Source organism: Microtus ochrogaster, linkage group LG1 (genome assembly GCF_000317375.1).
Source record: "Microtus ochrogaster isolate Prairie Vole_2 linkage group LG1, MicOch1.0, whole genome shotgun sequence".
Classification (NCBI taxonomy): Eukaryota; Metazoa; Chordata; class Mammalia; order Rodentia; family Cricetidae; genus Microtus; species Microtus ochrogaster.
Window position 1 is genome coordinate 20620039 of NC_022027.1, and position 12975 is coordinate 20633013.

The following is a 12975-nucleotide window of genomic DNA, read 5'->3' on the forward strand; positions in this document are numbered from 1 at the left end:
TGGAGCACCAGACTGAGCTCCCAATGTCCCAATGAGGAGCAGAAGGAGGGAGAACATGAGCAAAGAAGTGTTGATTCTTTAAGTCTGGACTAGAGACCAAGGCATTCCTTTCTCATGTGTATGTGTTTATACACTTGAGTCTAAACAGGGTCACAGTGCCAAGTGCATTCCATTATGTAGATCTGGATCAAAAGGGTTTGATTGGAGAGCCATTGTTCTACCTCATAGATTATAGAGGTCTAGTAGTGAAGTCTACTAAGGGTCTTGGTGTTCTGACAGTCTTCATCTAGTTTAACATTATGATCCGGCTGGTAGGAATATATCATCATTGTAATCATAGATGGAGTGAGGCATTGAAAAACAGACACAATGAACAGTGTTGTGGTGAGGGACTGATTGGACAGAAGACATGGGTAGACTGTAACTGATTCAGAACAAGACCTGGATTCTAAATTCAATTGTTATTTCTTCACTAATTAAACAAGTGGTTTCCAAGCCACTTAGTTCATCCTAAGGGTTAGCAGAACTACTCTAAACTTTATAAATTTTTAAGTAGAATTCATAGGAGTGCTCTTATATGGTAAATATACCATAGTGCTTGTCTTAATCCTCAAATAAGTCACAGCAATTATAAGAAAACAAAAAAAAGTTGAAAATGATTCATGAGTGCTGAATATTAGTAAAAAATAATTATCTCCCAGCCAAAAGAAAACAGTGGGTCCAGATAATGTCATTAGTAATGGCAGGACCATTGGGAAAACAGGCCTATAGGTGGTACCTCCAGCAATATCATTCTCAATATAACTAAGCATGGGTCAGGAGAACATATGCCTTCCGAGTTAACACAATGGGGAAATATAGCTTCAACAAAACTTAACCTAACCAGATCCAGTGGTACAGGCCTGAAAACAGGAGGGTTGCAATTTCAAGGCCTATCTGGGGTTTAGTTGCAAGGCCAGTCTAGATAACTTAGTAACACCCTACCTCAAAATAAACAGAAGTCACCGAGAGTTGTGTGTGTAGTTCAGTAGTAAATGTCTTGCCTAGCATTTGTGAGGCCCAGGCGAAGGGGAAAACCCCACCGGAACCTGAATAAAGTCAAGGCTCTCAGTCTCTGAACATTAACTGAAGAAAATACATAGAAATAGAATCAGCCAGCTTCACATGGAAAAGCCTAGGCAGACCATGACATTCAACGTACTTGTTACAGGAGACTTTTAAACAGAAATCCCAAGACTCCGGCCCTAGAGTTTCTACCTTAGGAGGACGGCACAAAACTTGAGGAGAAACCACCAATTCCCACCAAATCCCTGAGAGACACAAGTGCTGCTGCCCTCACTATGGAAAGGGGACTAGATGACGATCGACTTCTCCAGCCAGCCAGTGGCATGAGAGAAAGGGCAGAGGACTAGACAGTGAACGCAAGAGACGTGAAAACCAGATGTGATATGTCTGTCGGCTTCCTCTGGGTCTCAAAGGAACAATTTCAAAAGATCTGATGAAAAAAAAAAAAAAGATCTGATGAAATCTAAATCTAAATATGAACTGATTGTGGGATCTGATTACGTGATGATACTTGGTGCTGCTGGGTATAATAATATGATAGCATTAAACACTTCTTAAAGGTAAAAATTCTTGCCAAAGTCTTTTGTCAAGTCACATAGTCCTAACAGTGGGTGAAACAGACCAGAATGTTAGTAACTGAACCATATTCCTAGCCATACCCAGTTTTCCCATAAGTCCTAGGGACTGAACTCAAGTCTTCATGCTTGTACTGTGCTAATCAGCCATCTCCCCCAGACAACTTCCTCATTTTATACAGAATAACTTTATCTTGTGAAGATCAACCTTGAGGTAGGTTCAGTCAGCTCTTCAAATAACTGTGGGGGGTAGTATGTGTCTGTGCATAAATATATACACACACACATGCACATGCACACACACATACACACACAACTTGGGCCAGAAGATGGGCAGTGACTAAGTGCTTGCTTTCACAACCATGAGGACCTGAGTTTGAATCCTCAGAACTCATATAAAAATTAAAATAAAGCCACAGAGAGACAGAGAGGGAGAGGGTGGGAGAGAGAGAAGGAGAGAGAGAGAGAGAATAAAGGTAAATTACTTCTATACTCTAGAGATAACTATATTAAAGCCATGCACCTCACCTTAGAGGTGTCATTCACACTCAACCTCCAACTCTCCAAAGCTGGTATTTGAGGTTCTCTTCCCCTGTTTGATCTTACAATGGAAGACTGGTAGACATGAACACAATGAAAGAGGGGAAGGTGACAGCTCACAGCTTGACATTTGTAGAACAAAAACAGTGTACAAAAGAATTGGATCAACACACTATCCAATAATAAATTATTGACTAATGCATCAATAATAAAGAAGGAGCCACGCCCTATGCAGCACTTGCGTGTCGATCTCCATTCTGAGCCTCTTGTTTGTATTAATGCTGCTGGTCCACATGAGGACCCTCAGTCTGGCTCTGTTGCAATCCACACATTGCAGATGAGGGGTCTGGATTATAGAGTGGTTAAGTAGCTTGCCTACGGTCACACTGCAGAGAGCCTTTGCTTTAACGACTGTTGGTACCACCTTGCTTGTAAGAGATGAACTATAACCGATGTCTTCTACTTAAGAGACAGTAAACAAGTATCAGCATTTAAAAAAAAACAGTTTGGATTTTTTTTTTAATAGAAACTCATTTTAAGCAATCCCAGAGTGCCTGATGTGAAGTCTCCCTAGAGAAAAGCTGGAATAGTATAACACAGGCTTTGCAATGACTGAGCTCTGGTTCTACAGTCAGCTCCATGCCTTACTCCCTGTGGCTTCTTAGCTATGTTGCTGGTCCTTAGAAATCTCAGTCTGAGGCGTGAGCAGCAAATCACAGCACGAACATGGGGTCAAATAAGTTAATGGTATATCCTTAGCTCATATCCTCCTTGTGTGGCGAGCCAGCAATAGCACATAAAAGCTTTGCTAGATTATAAATAGGCATGAGATACTCAACATCTATAACTCATAAATGTGAAGTTCCAATTAAAATTAGGCATATACTAAAGGGAACACTTGTCAATTGCAGCAGGCCCCCGTGAGCCCTAGATGTAGCTAAGAACACCTATTAGTGACACTGCTGTCATCGTCAAGACAGTGAATACTCAATAAACCAATTTTCCCTGTGCCAGGAAAAGTACAGAAAAGCTTTTCCCTTTAGGCCTGTCAGGTACTTACCCAGTTGCAAAGAATAAATTGCTCTGAGAACTGTAAACCAGTGTCATGCTTGGTCAATCCAGCCTTCTGTACGACTTTCAAGGCAGTGAGAAGGGCCCCCTCAGGGCTATACACACAGACCTATTGAAAGAATCCTTACAAATGATGAACAGAGCTGGCCCTTCAAGGCAGCAAGATGAGAAGCCAGAGCCTGCTATGGGCCAGATGTGGTGCCAGGAATCTGAGTCGAGAAGATAGGTACCATGTAACTGAGCTAGGACAGGAACCTCGCCAGCCAGAGAAGCCAGGCTCCATGGGCAAGAAGTCTATGCTAATATGTTTGGAATTAGAAACCAGGATATAGTATAAGACCTAAATTTAAAACTTGATGCCTACTGGTTATGGTAGCTCATGCCTTTAATCCAAGCACTCAGGAAGGAGGCAGAGTCAGGCAGATCTCTATGAATTCAAGTCCAACCTGGTCTACATAGTAAGCTTCAGGCCAGCCAAGGTTACATAGTGAAGCTTTGTCCCAAAAGAAATAAACACACTGAATAAGTGTTTCCCTCTACCTTATATGAGCCTCTAAATTTGATCCCTAGCACCACATAAATAGGGCACAGTGAGCCACACTTATAATCCAGTACTCAGGTGGTGAGGGAGGGTCCATCCTTAGCTACATTGTGAATTCAAGGCTAACCTAGGGTACTTGAGACTGTCATATATCTCATATAGCCCATTGAAAGCAATTTAGGAAAGAGATGGCTTATTTTCACTCACAAGCCTAGAAGTCATCAATGTGGGAAGCTAGTGGGGCCAGCATTTATCCCCAGAGCATGAAATGGCTTCTTTGGAGCTCATTTCCTATCGAGGGATACCTTGCTTAACTTTATAGAGGAGGGAAGGGCCTTTGTCCTGCCTCACCGTGATTGACAGACTTTGTTGACTCCCCATGGGAGGCCTTACCCTTTTTGAGGAATGGATGGCAAGGTTGGGTGGGAGGAAGGTGGGGGAGAAGCGGGAGGAGGGGAGGGAGGGGAGACTGAAATAAAAAAACTTTTAAAAATTAACCATCATAGATTCCCTGTTCTCCACCTCCAAGAATAATTTTTGTTTGCTTGCTTGTTTTAGTTTTAAAAAATCATCTGAAAATGCAACAAGATGTTGAATTATCAAACTGGCCTATGGAGACACCACGAATCTGTTCATTCATTTGTTTTGTTCTTTGATTTTTTTTATTATTGTTGTTGTTGTTGCTCCTCTTTATTTTGTTTATTTTTTTGTTTAATTTCCCAGAAATTAGGAAACTGCAATGTTCTGTCCCACAAATTCTGTGAGTTGTAATTACAGTGAGCAATTCCTCTCCCAGTGTTCTTACTTCTAGCACAAGCAGTAAATCAGAGCTCTCATCGAGTAAAGCCAAGACAGAAACTAAAAGCTGTCTAATATTCTTGTACACAATCTGTATGCCAGTGGAGAGATGAATTTCCAAAATCAGAAATGTATAGCACCTGCCAAACTACGCACTCAATGTGGTTGCCCCCGTTTTTATTAGCGCTCTGTCTTTGAGTGTCCCTGTTCCTGTTGCCTAAAACCTCTAGGTATTCTCGTCGTGTTCCTTGGTTGACTTCATCATCAAAATGATCCTGTCTCAACAGTGCTTTCATTCACAGTCTTGTGCTTGTGAATAGAGGTGATCATTATTATTTTTCCTGCTCACTGCAATTTTGTTTGGCTTACATGAGTGGCCTATTTACAGCACAAATCCATTTATCTATTTCTTTATTACAGTTCTGTCTCAATTTTTTTCAGTACTAGTTTCTTAACTCATTATCTTCCATGAGACCATTCCTCTCTTTCTATGTGGCTCCCGCAGAGATTGGTAGCTTGGGCCCTGCATCCATGCTGTTATATTGGACTCTCGATCTGTACACATAGTAATATGAAAAAGGAAAGGGTTCATGGCCGTCCTGTTAGCATAGCCAACTGCCCTGGTGTGGCAGGATTTAAAGAGGGTCCTGAGACTTCAATGTTCAGATTAGGGGAGCCCTGAGAAAACTAGAACTATCGGTCACCTGGAAGGTAAATTGCACCTTCAGCAAATATTTGTTGAGTAAATGTTTCCTGACATCCAAGACTACTTGTCTAGCCAGATTCCACATCTAACCTACATGTCCACATTCCTAGCTGCTTCCTGGGTGCTCTTGAATACACGACAGACCTTGCTTCTGATATATCCCAAGAGCTCTCCCAAAACCTCACAGTAGCCTTGCCTCCTTGTTTATATCCACTTCCTCGATTATCTTTCTCTTCGCTTTGGGATGTCAGTCATTCTTACATATTCTGCAGTTCCCCATGGCTAAGGTGATGGTTGTGAGCTGTAGTGTGGCACTGTGAACTCTGGATGGCTCCACCCCCATGGTTCTATTAGCCAACTCTTCCACCCTGTGGCCACTTCCCTTCTTCTTAAGAACGAGTAGGGGCTGCTTTCAATGCTTTCTAAGGAATGAAGCTATGTTCCAGACAAAAGCACCTTGCAACAAACAAGCTATAGCAGAATTATTACTGATAGAAGTTTTTCTACAGAGGGTTGAAGTATGCAAACTTAATAACCATAATTAAATGACGAATGTCACCTTCCAGAAAGAAGGCGACTATGTGATTCTGAGAAAGCTGAGAATTGTTAGCTGTCAAGGAGCCTTTACTGAAGCATCAATTTAATTATTCTACTCTGCCAAATGTGTTAGCAAATCCTTTAGTCTTTGCCTTCACTCCCTTCAGGCTGCAATCACCCAGCCTGCCTCTTCTTATACTGGAGCTTCCCTTTTCATTGTGTGCTTTCTGCCTGCATCGCTCACGGCGTGTGTGAGGGAATTTCCTTGTTTCTATATCTTGTTTCAGAGAACTACATTGTGACATGTGAAATCATAGGATCACTGTGTATAAATGAAATAAAAAAAAGATGAATTTTTTGCTATAGATAGTGACAGCAAATATCTAATCATTATAACTATGAAACCCATCATGAATTATCAGATATCTGAATAACCAAATACTTTGAAATGAAAATTACATAAATTTATATACTAAATATAGCTAGTACCATCCATTCTAGACATGGTTAATCTTCTTTGCTGTCCTGACTGAATTTAGAAGCAAATCCTCTGAATATGTCTATGAGTGTTTCCAAAGAGGACTTCCTGAGGAGCCAGCAAGACCCTGCCTGAATGGGAGTGGCACCATCCCAAGGACTGGGCTTCTAAACCAAATGGAAAGGAAGAAAATGAGCTGAGTACCAGAAGTCAATTCTTTCTAGTTCCTGACTGAACACAATGTGACCAAATACCCCATGCTCCTGCCCCATAGTCAGAGCCATTCTCGGGGCTACACAGTGCCCACTAGGATGGACTGTCTTCAAACTGTGCGCCGAAATAAACCCTGCCTTCCTTAGATGGCTTTTGTTGGGCAATTTGTCACCTCAATCAGAAAATGGTATACACTTCTGCATATGAAAAGTATGTCTCTGGGGACTAGAGGGATGGCTCAACTATTAAGAACTTGCACTGCCCTTGCAGAGAACCCAGGTTTTGGTTCCCGGCACCCAGGACAGGCAGCTCTAGGAGAACAGACACCTGCACACGCATGTACATACACCCACGAAGACACACATGCATGCACATAATTAAAAACACATCTGAAAAAATAAAATAACTCTAATAATAGAGATATGGACAACTTTCAAGATATTACCTTCTATCACTTGGTGCCTGTGGGAGTTTGTATGAGAGTGACCTCCAATGGTTCACGTTTGAGTACTCGGTCCCTAGCTGGTGAAAACTATTTAGGAAGGGTTAAGAGGGGTGGCCTTGCTGGAAGACATATGTCACTGGTGGTAGACCGCAAGGTTTCAAAAGCCCACACCATTTCCAGTTAGCTTTCTCTCCCTAGTGACTGTGTCTAAAGATGTAAGCTCTCAGCTTCTGCTCCAGCGCTATGCCTGCTTGCTGCCATGCTCTCTGCCGTGATAGTCATGGACTTTAACTCTCTTAAAGTGTAAGCCCCAAATGAAATGTTTTCTTTTACAAGTTATCTTAATTGTGGTGTTTCAGCACAGCAATAGAAAAGTAACTGACGGTGATGGCAATTTGGCCTTTTACCAAGGTTACATCTAGACTGTCTTTCAGGGGGACATGATTCAGTTTGTAACTAATCTTAGTCACTGGTACTTACCTCCCAATTCATTACCACTTTCCCACACCCTCTGGGCCAGTCACAACTCTTCAGAAAAGCAGAATCAAGAGTGTCTGTCTGTCTGTCTGTCAGTCTGTCTGGGTAGGTAAGTGGGTGGGTGGGTGGATGTGAGTATGGGTGTGTGTGTGATTTATTATAAAGAATTGGCTCTTGTCTTGTAATTGTGAGAGCTGAAATCTCACCATTGCCATGTGCGGACACAAAGCTCAGGAAGGTGGGTGGTGTGGTTCTTGCCCAAATCTGAAGTCCCACGATCCAGGAGAACAAATGGTGTGGGACCTAGTCCCAGCACAAAAGAAAGGCAACGTCTCAGCTCAGGAGTCAGAAAAAGAGCAAATTCTTCTTCCTCTGCCATCTGGTTCTCTGCCATTCCTCAAAGTCCCAGGTGATGCACACCCAGTTAGGAGAAGACGGTCTGTGTTCATCGGTCTTCCAATTCCATGTGCGCCTTGCCCAGATACACCCTTCCATACCCACCAGGAGTAATGCTTAGCCAGACATCCAGGCTGCCTGTGATTCAGTGAAACTGACACACAAAATTAACCATCCGCTTATTTTTTTTTCTTCTTGGAACATATGATACTTTTTTTGGGTTTTTTTTGTTTTTTTATTTTTTAATTTATTTATTTATTAAAGATTTCTATCTCTTCCCCGCCAACTCCTCCCATTTCCCTACCCATCCCCCAATCAAGTCCCCCTCCCTCGTCAGCCCAAAGAGCAATCAGGGTTCCCTGCCCAGTGGGAAGTCCAAGGACCACCCACCTCCATCCAGGTCTAGTAAGGTGAGCATCCAAACTGCCTAGGCTCCCACAAAGCCAGTACGTGCAGTAGGATCAAAAACCCATTGCCATTGTTCTTGAGTTCTCAGTAGTCCTCATTGTCCGCTATGTTCAGCAAGTCCGGTTTTATCCCAGGCTTTTTCAGATCCAGGCCAGCTGGCCTTGGTGAGGTCCCGATAGAACATCCCCATTGTCTCAGTGTGTGGGTGCACCCCTCATGGTCCTGAGTTCCTTGCTCATGCTCTCTCTCCTTCTGTTCCTGATTTGGACTTTGAGATTTCTGTCAGGTGCTCCAATGTGGGTCCCTGTCTCTGTCTCCTTTCATCGCCTGATGAAGGTTAATATTCAGGAGGATGCCTATATGTTTTTCTTTGGGTTCTCCTTCTTATTTAGCTTCTCTAGGATCACTAATTATAGGCTCAATGTCCTTTATTTATGGCTAGAAACCAAATATGAGTGAGTACATCCCATGTCTTCCTAAAGAAGCAGTCTGAAGCAGGCAACCACTTCTGGGCAGACTTGAGCTCTGTGAACCCAGAGATCCTTGTCAGCAACTCTCCCCATGTTACAGCCTCAAGTGCTAATGAGACCTCCTGGAAGGAAACATCATACTTAAAGTGGGAGTTTTCTCCTAATAAGGAAAAGAGACATGAAGGCAGGGGTTTGTCTCACCAATGGTGACTGAGTTGGGAAATAGGGCATTTGTAGGGTCTGAGTTTCTGCTAGCACAGGAGTTGGGGTAGGGTAGACACCTCTTTTCTTCATTCCTTCTACATAAGTGATGGCTCCCAAACAGCAGCCCTGAGAACAACTGCTACCTTCCTATGAAGAATGATAGCCGGAAGCCCATATGAGTCTGTTTCCAGACATACAGCTCATCAAACCCTTCAAGGAAAGGAGCCTCAGACTCTCTACTGTCTACTAGAGTAAAACCGGCATACCCTCACACCAGACCCAAACCCAAAAGTGCTCAAGCCCAGACAGAGTTAACCATACATACAGAGCCAAGGGGAAGGGAGATCAATATTTGCCCAACGGAACAGAAAAATCAATCAGTGGGGAGGAAAGAAAATGTTATCTCAAAGCCTTTGAAATCAGTGGCTTGGATGTGTCCACACTGGCAGGAACAGAAGGAAAGGAAGAAAAGACAAGCCTTGTGCACTGAAGTTCACAGTCAAGGAGAGCTCAGTATTCGGGGAGCATTTCTTCCTCTGTTTTTACCTTCGTGAGATTCGCATAGCATAAAATGAGCCGTTTAAGGAGAGTTGGAGAGATGGCTCAGCAGTTAAGAGCACTTGCTGCTCTTTTAGACGACAGGAGTTCAGTTCTCAGCATCCGCACGATGACGCACAACTATCTATAAGCCCACCTACAGGGAATCCAAAGCCTCATTTGGCACACATGTGGTACACATGCATGCAAAACACTCAGATATAAAATAAATAAAATAAAAATAAAATACTTTAAAGGAACCATTGTAAAGCAAATGATCCATACATTTCAACAAATGCCAAAGCATCATGAGGTATTTCTGACACTAGAATTGCTTGTGCCAAAACGATGCCTCTGAGAGTGCTCAATTTTTTTCTTGCACTTTTTTTTGTACTTAACTCTCTAGATTTTATCTGAGCAACCAAATTCTTGCTTCCCACCTAACTTTCCTAAGTTACCTTCAGTGTTTAAGAATGGAACAAATCCACATTTGATGGGGTGGGAGAGAGAGGTGATTTTGGTGTTCCACATGCAGGAAAAAAACTCACATTTATGTTCCTATGTGTAATGGATAGACTGCTTAAACAATGCAGTGAAAAATTAAAATCTATTTTCTTCCCATGCATTTCTTCCATCCCAAGTTCTAGGCACATTTGTCGCTAAGAAGAATGCAAAATGACATGAAGTCCCTTGGTTCCTCGGCAAATGTTTATCTAGACCAAACAAGCTTGGGGTTTGTAGCAAGAAGGATGTAGAAAATCTTTTTTCTCCTTCCGTGGTGGAAGGAGACAGTGGTAGAGAAGCTGCCTTCTGTTCACAGGGTCTGCAGCCACCTCAAAGTCACTCGTGGGTATTTTCCATGGCTGCTTCAAGACCCTGTCTCACTGGGACTCCTTTTTGCCAGAGTTTTCCTGCAAAGCTTGTGGATTTGATGTGGCTTTCTTGCCCTGCTCTATCGATTGTGTTAGACTTTGCAACTGTGCTAGGCTGACATTCTCTAAGCCCACACTCTCCATCCCTGCTAAATACTTGTGTTTTGCAACTTGTATGCTACCTTAGACCTATAAGGAACCCAAAACCCAAGGAACCTAAAAAGTCTTCCTCAAAAATGTACCAACAAATTTCTTTTTTACTGTCTCTCAAATAACAAGACCAGGGAGACTCTTGTCTTAGATTCCCGAGGGAAAAAAAAAAACATGATTTATGAGCATTCCACCTTAAGGAATAATCAATAGATAAAAAGGACGAGGGCAGAACAATCCAATAAGCAATTTTAGACCTCTCCAGCATGCTATTACTTCTATAAAGTTCTATGTTTCCACTATGTAGTAGGCACCCAATATATGCTTATTATTTGAACTGAATACGGAAATTTTTCCATTAGTCATCTTTATGGTGCATTTAGCCTTACAATATTGATCAAATACCTATATTGCTTGGTGCCAGGTGCTCCACTCAAAGAAACAATTATTTTTAAATAGGTTTCGATTTTCGTAAAGATCCATTCTGTGCCCAGCTCCTCTGCTTAGGTACCTGCCAAACATCATTCATGAGATCACTGGTACCCACGGTGCCCACAAGCACGGCTTCTTGAAACTGAGACTCACTTGAAAACTTCACTGAAAATGCGAGTCCTGGTAGGAGTTTTAGCTGGGGTCATCCTGTGTATGCCTGGGAGTTTCCCTGGCACTAGGTTTTCCCCCAACCCCGAAATGGCCAGATAAGACTCCTAGCAATAGTGGAGAGGGTGCCTGAACTAGCCATCTCCTGTAGTCAGATTGGTGACTACCCTAATTGTCATCAGAGAGCCTTCATCCAGTAACTGAAGGAAGCAGATGCAGAGATCCACAGCCAAGCCCTGGGCCGAGCTCCAGCAGTCCTGTTGAAGAGAGAGAGAACAGATTGTGTGAGCAGGGAGGTCAAGGTCATGACAGGGGAACCCACAGAGACAGCTGGCCTGGGTTCATAGGAGCTCACAGACTCTGCACCGGGATCTAGGCCCTCTACATATGTTGACGGTTGTGTAGCTTGGTCTATTTGTGAGACTCCTAGCAGTAGGATCAGGGCCTGTCCCTAACCTATGAGATCGCTTTTGGGAACCTGTTCCTCATACAAGGTTGCCTCACCCAGCCTTAATACAAGGGGAGGACCTTAATCCTACCTCAATTTGATATGTGATTCTTTGTTGACACTATGGGAGGCCTGCATCTTTCTGAACAGAAACAGAGGAGGAGTGGATACGTGGGATGGGGGGAGGAACTAGAGGGAACAGAAGAGGAAGGAGGGGAAACTGTGGACTGCGGTTGGAATGTAAAAATAAATTTAAAAAATTAATAATAAAAAAGAAAGGAAAATGCTTGTTCTGGACTAGTTATCTTGAGAAGTCCATCATGCTCCAGTGTGCACAGCACCGCTTCCTTCTCTTAATGCCTGAACTTAAGCTTAAATCCATATTATTCCTTTCTTAATAAACTCTAGTTTTGCTTTTAAAAGATAACAAAATACAAATTCCTGGATTTCCCCCATGTAATTTTCCCTACAGTAATTTTAAGCATGAGAAGGGATAGGAATCTCCATTTTAACACGTATTCTGGGTTCCACTTAGACAGGTAATCTTCAGGGCAAACAATAGGAACTGATCCATTAAGCTGACCACTCTCAAGTCTGATGGGCAAGTCCTTGAACTCAGGGAAACCGTGGGTTACTTTAACTGTGCGTTTGCACTGTATGGTTATTTATTGCCTTCGTGTAGCACTAAGAGGATGTTTTTTGCTTATTTTTCTCTAGAGTTTTTGCCAATCTGATAGGGGGCAACGCTTTCTGTGTACATTTGAATTGTACCAGCACTGGTAGTAGCGCCGTGCCCAGTGGCCCTGCCTTCTGGACTCCCTGGTTGTGTGGATCTGGGGCTAAAAGTCACACCATCAACCTTGGCAGAGCAATCTCTGTATTAGAAGTTTCGGGTGTTTGAAAGTTTTGTAAGGTTCAGCATGCTTCCTTGTCACAAACATCGGCATAGGACAGCTTTCGTTTTGCTATATGAACTTTGAAGAACCCGCAGTAAAACTTTTGAAGTTGTCATCTAACAGATTATGCAAACTATTTCCTCTATATTGAATGACATCATAATTATAGTGGGTCTAATTGTACTTGTGAAGTCAAATATGCACTGTGATGATAAGAAAAAAAAATGACCTAACAATGTATCTCTCTGTTTATTGATATTTGTTGAGTGTCTTCATGCTGTGGGTATAAAATGAACTGTCTTGTTGGTTCACAGGGACTTTTAGGTGAAAAATATGGGAACATTCGAATCCCGGGGGAAGTTGAAGCTTCGGAGTTCGAAATGATTTTGGATGCTGCCGTTGAGGCCAAACTAGAGACAAAGTTACTGGAGGATTGGTACTGTCGGGATGAGAACTCTGTGCCCGCAGCATATTACCTCAGACCCAGGCTAGAAGTGACGAGAAGCAACAAGAACTCAGTAAGTCCACCTTCTCTGACTTCCCTTTAG

The 12975-nt window shown here is 42.6% G+C and overlaps 1 protein-coding gene across 1 annotated transcript in view; it reads left to right on the forward strand.

Annotated features, from left to right (window-relative positions):
- Nwd2 (NACHT and WD repeat domain containing 2) overlaps positions 1 to 12975 on the forward strand; it is a 138214-nt gene that overhangs the window by 110521 nt on the left and 14718 nt on the right. Inside the window, exon 4 of the mRNA XM_005359244.2 lies at positions 12742 to 12945. Coding sequence (XP_005359301.1) covers positions 12742 to 12945 — 204 coding nt within the window. The remainder of the gene's footprint in view (positions 1 to 12741; positions 12946 to 12975) is intronic.